The sequence below is a fragment of the Ipomoea triloba genome, chromosome 3 (assembly GCF_003576645.1).
Source record: "Ipomoea triloba cultivar NCNSP0323 chromosome 3, ASM357664v1".
Lineage (NCBI taxonomy): Eukaryota > Viridiplantae > Streptophyta > Magnoliopsida > Solanales > Convolvulaceae > Ipomoea > Ipomoea triloba.
In genome coordinates, this window is record NC_044918.1 from 1,028,232 (window position 1) to 1,031,957 (window position 3,726).

Genomic DNA, 3,726 nt, shown 5'->3' on the forward strand with positions numbered 1-3,726 from the left:
TGCAAATATGTTTCCTTTGATTGCGTCAAGGTCTAGCTCGATGCCAGCCTGCCAGAGAATAAATCTAAACAACAAGGTCAATTAAAGTATTTTTAATTTTTGCACAAACTGAAGACTAACATTAATCGAACTTGATAAAGTGTGCAATGTGCATAGCAACACGCCAACACCAAAAGAAGTGACTTATTATGTTTTGTTCCTAGGCAAGCTCAACACAGTATATCATCTATGAAAGATTACTTCAGCCGCTTTTGTTGGCATAACCATCTGGCTCGTTGTCGTCATCCCTGTAATTCCCGTCCAATGGGTCATGGGTGAAATCTCCAGTCACAGGCTCGGGTATCTCTTGATTTGTGTTCAGCTGTTGCTGGCCTCCACCATAACCTGCTGTCCTATCAAATCCGGTGTTGGCATAACTGTTACCATTATTGCCAATACCACTATTCCCACCATCAATGTTTCTCTCTCCAGTGGCATAACTGCTGTTATAGCCAACATTGCTCCCATAGTCACTGCCATACCCACCACTGCTGCCATAGTTACCACCTCCACCATATCCACCCGCTCCGCTGTTGTAGCTTCCATCACCACTGCTGCCATAGTTACCATATCCACCTGCTCCGCTGTTGTAGTTACCACCACCACTGCCATAGCTACCACCTCCGTATCCATCCCCTCTGCCATAGTTCCCACCTCCACTTCCATAACTATTGTTTCCATACCCTCCACCACCAAATCCACCACGAGGCTTCTCAGTTGCATAGTTCACCCTAATCCGTCGGCCATGAAGCTCCTGTAAAATAATGCAAGAAGAAGAGTCAAAATAAGAGATATAACTTGAAATTATGCAACATTATTTTAAAATAAATTGTCTCATATGAAGCCCATGTAAAGGACTTATAGGTTGATACATGTAAGACTTGGTTGAGTTGAATTGAAATGGCATATCTTGCTCCAAAACAGGACAAAAACAGAAGTGGACAAGTAAAAAAGGGAAGGGGATGGCCTTCTCTCAAGTCTCAACCAAGTCACCAATCTGTCCAAATCCCTACTGCAAAAAAATTCTTAATTACTATTTACTACGTCTGCACTGCATCCAGTCTGCTTGTCATACCCAAATTTAATCATAGCCTATTAATATGCTCAATAGGGTTGGAGAAGGTGCCAACTACAAAAGGAATAATCAACACATTTATAACAATTAACAAAAATGCATTGGCACCTGTCCATCCATGGCCTGCATGGCACTGGTTGCACAATCAGCAGTTGAAAAACTAACAAAGCCAAAGCCTCTGGATCTTCCAGTATCACGGTCCATAATAATCCGTGCTGCAGAAAATTTATTTTATCTTAAGTTATATACACTGAACATTTAATAAGAAAATTTGAAAAAATGTACTCCATTCAGTAAGCGTAAAACCCCATCTATAGGATAACCAAATCCCCACAAGATTGCATAGTTGCATTCTTTTACTAATTATCTTTTCATTCCAATTTACTGATCCATTATGTTCCCACCAGTTTAAGGAGTTGTACATGCTAACAGCACATACATGCATCTAAAAAATCAAATAAAATTGATAAGAGGATAATTTCCAAAAAAATATGGAGCAATATTCACCCTTGGCCTTTTCAATCGGTATTGAGAAGAACGCTTGGATTTCTTAGAAAAAAACATATCTAGAGGGCCCAAATGCGATGCTGCAATCAAACTGTGCAAGATCAGACACTGAATTGCAAATTTAGACTTGGAATACCTTCAAGCACAGTACCAAACTGGTCAAATGTTTCCTTCAAACTCGTTTCATCAGTCCCAAAAGACAGGCCTGCATTAAGAAAATAAACTCACTCAAAAATGTAAAGGAGAATGAACAATTCATTACTAAAGGAAAGACAAATCTTTTCACCTCCAACAAAAATCTTTGAAGACGACATGCTTCTGTATGCCTGGTACAGGGATGAGTTTGAGTGAGATAACTCAGGATTCATGTGCCTGCTAACTGCCTGTTTGAGCACATTTCCAATTCTATTTGCAAAAGCCATTCCTGATTCCAAGAAGACAGGTTACTGATTTTTAATATCACAGGAGAAACAAAACTTCTACTACACTATGATCAAGATACAAAGCAAGTTGCTAAAGATAAGGCGTTTCATCCAATCACGGTCACTAAGATCATACCTGAATTATTATTCCTGTACTTATTAATTAGACATTCAAGTTTAGAATAAGCCTTAAAGATTTATTACGTCAAAGTTTCAAACTATGCTCCAAGAATGAAGAAATAAACAGGTCCTCAAGTAAAACCACATACCATACCAATCTTTTATAGAGCAAAAAAATGCAATGAAAGATGAATGCTAGATGGCTTAAAGCACAAAGCTAAGTGCTTAGCTCAACAGTGTCACAAATGTAGTTTTTGAATGCTTTGATTACAAATACAAGGTTCACAATTATAATGGTTGATTATACAAATAACATGATTGCGCACACTATTTTTAAGCTCACAATGCCAAAAATCCATATTCCCTCCCATGCATCCAGCAGTTGGACAGGACAGAACAAGGGAATTGAAAACAAATTAAAAAAAAAAAAAAATCAGATAACCAATCAGCACATTTCAGCTCTGCTAATTTTTAAACATGTTCCGGTTCTCCACCAACTTTTAACAGTGTAAAACCCGAGAGCAAAACAAATACACAGACAATCCGCACTATTACACAGAAATGATGAACAGAAAGCTGAGGAAAATGAACTCCTTAAACCCTGACTAATCCCGGATAAACAAAAACACGAAATGCGAGGTTAGATCACTAAAATCAACCTGAAATGATCAAATTCACAGACAAACAAACTTATTCAACAGTGTAAGGGATCATAGAAGAATCAGACCTTCGGCGGATCGATAAACCCTTCTCGTTTAACCACAGCTAAGACTTCTCAAAGCTTCCGAGAGCTAAACGGCCTCCAGAAAACGATAAAATATACATACGCCGTTTTTTTCTGAACAGGCCCTTCCTACTTATTGGACTTCGCTAGGCCCACACAACAGAGGTAGCCCATTAGCATTGGCCCATACCATACAGTGGGGCAAATTATGCTGTGGACCCAGGTCCACACAACAGAGGTAGCCCAAAACTACGTCGTTTTTGTCTTTCTTTTTTTTTTTTTTTAGTAAATATATTGCTGAATATAGAGTTGTCAAAAATGTGTGAATGTAGAGGTTTCAAAGTGTGAATGTAGAGTATAGAAATTGTGAATGTAGATTTATGATTGTGTGAATGTAGAGTTGTCAAAAAATGTGTGAATTTGGAGGTTTCAAATTGTGAATATGGAGTATAGAAATCGTGAATGTAGAGTTATGCATGTGTGAATCTGTAATAGAGTTAAGAAGTTCTAACAACTTGTAGCCCTGTAATGTGTGAATGTGGAGTTCTCAAGTTGTGAATGTGGAGTATAGGACCTGTGAATATAGAGTTTTGAATGTATGAATGTGGAGTTTACAAATTGTGAATGTAGAGTATAGTTACTAAACATATAATCCTATAATGTGTGAATGTGGAATTCACAAATTGTGAATGTAGAGTATAGTGTATGTGAATGTAGACCCATGTCCACCTTACAAGGTGAACCTAGGTCCACGGCATAACAACCCATACAGTGGTTCTCGGGCCATTAGCATTGTCCTCACTTTTTGAATTATTGTGTAGATCATACTCCACACAGTG

The 3,726-nt window shown here is 38.2% G+C and overlaps 1 protein-coding gene across 1 annotated transcript; it reads right to left on the bottom strand.

Moving 5' to 3' along the window:
• Nucleotides 1-2,993, bottom strand: LOC116011764 (glycine-rich RNA-binding protein 2-like). Its single transcript, XM_031251165.1, has 5 exons — nt 2,891-2,993; nt 1,908-2,045; nt 1,758-1,826; nt 1,223-1,329; nt 1-793 (listed from the first exon to the last, which is right to left on the bottom strand). The coding sequence occupies exons 2-5, from the start codon at nt 2,041-2,043 to the stop codon at nt 242-244; spliced, it is 864 nt and encodes a 287-aa protein (XP_031107025.1). The 5' UTR covers nt 2,044-2,045; nt 2,891-2,993; the 3' UTR covers nt 1-241.
• Nucleotides 2,994-3,726: the final 733 nt, after the last annotated feature.

What these genes read in the sequence shown, in the direction of transcription:
- LOC116011764 (XM_031251165.1), bottom strand. Translation starts at nt 2,043, where the DNA reads ATGGCTTTTGCAAATAGAATTGGAAATGTGCTCAAACAGGCAGTTAGC. An exon ending in GTTTGGTACTGTGCTTGAAG is followed by an intron (nt 1,330 to 1,757) that starts GTATTCCAAGTC and finishes AATTTTCTGCAG; the next exon opens with CACGGATTATTATGGACCGT. An exon ending in TGCAGGCCATGGATGGACAG is followed by an intron (nt 794 to 1,222) that starts GTGCCAATGCAT and finishes ATTATTTTACAG; the next exon opens with GAGCTTCATGGCCGACGGAT.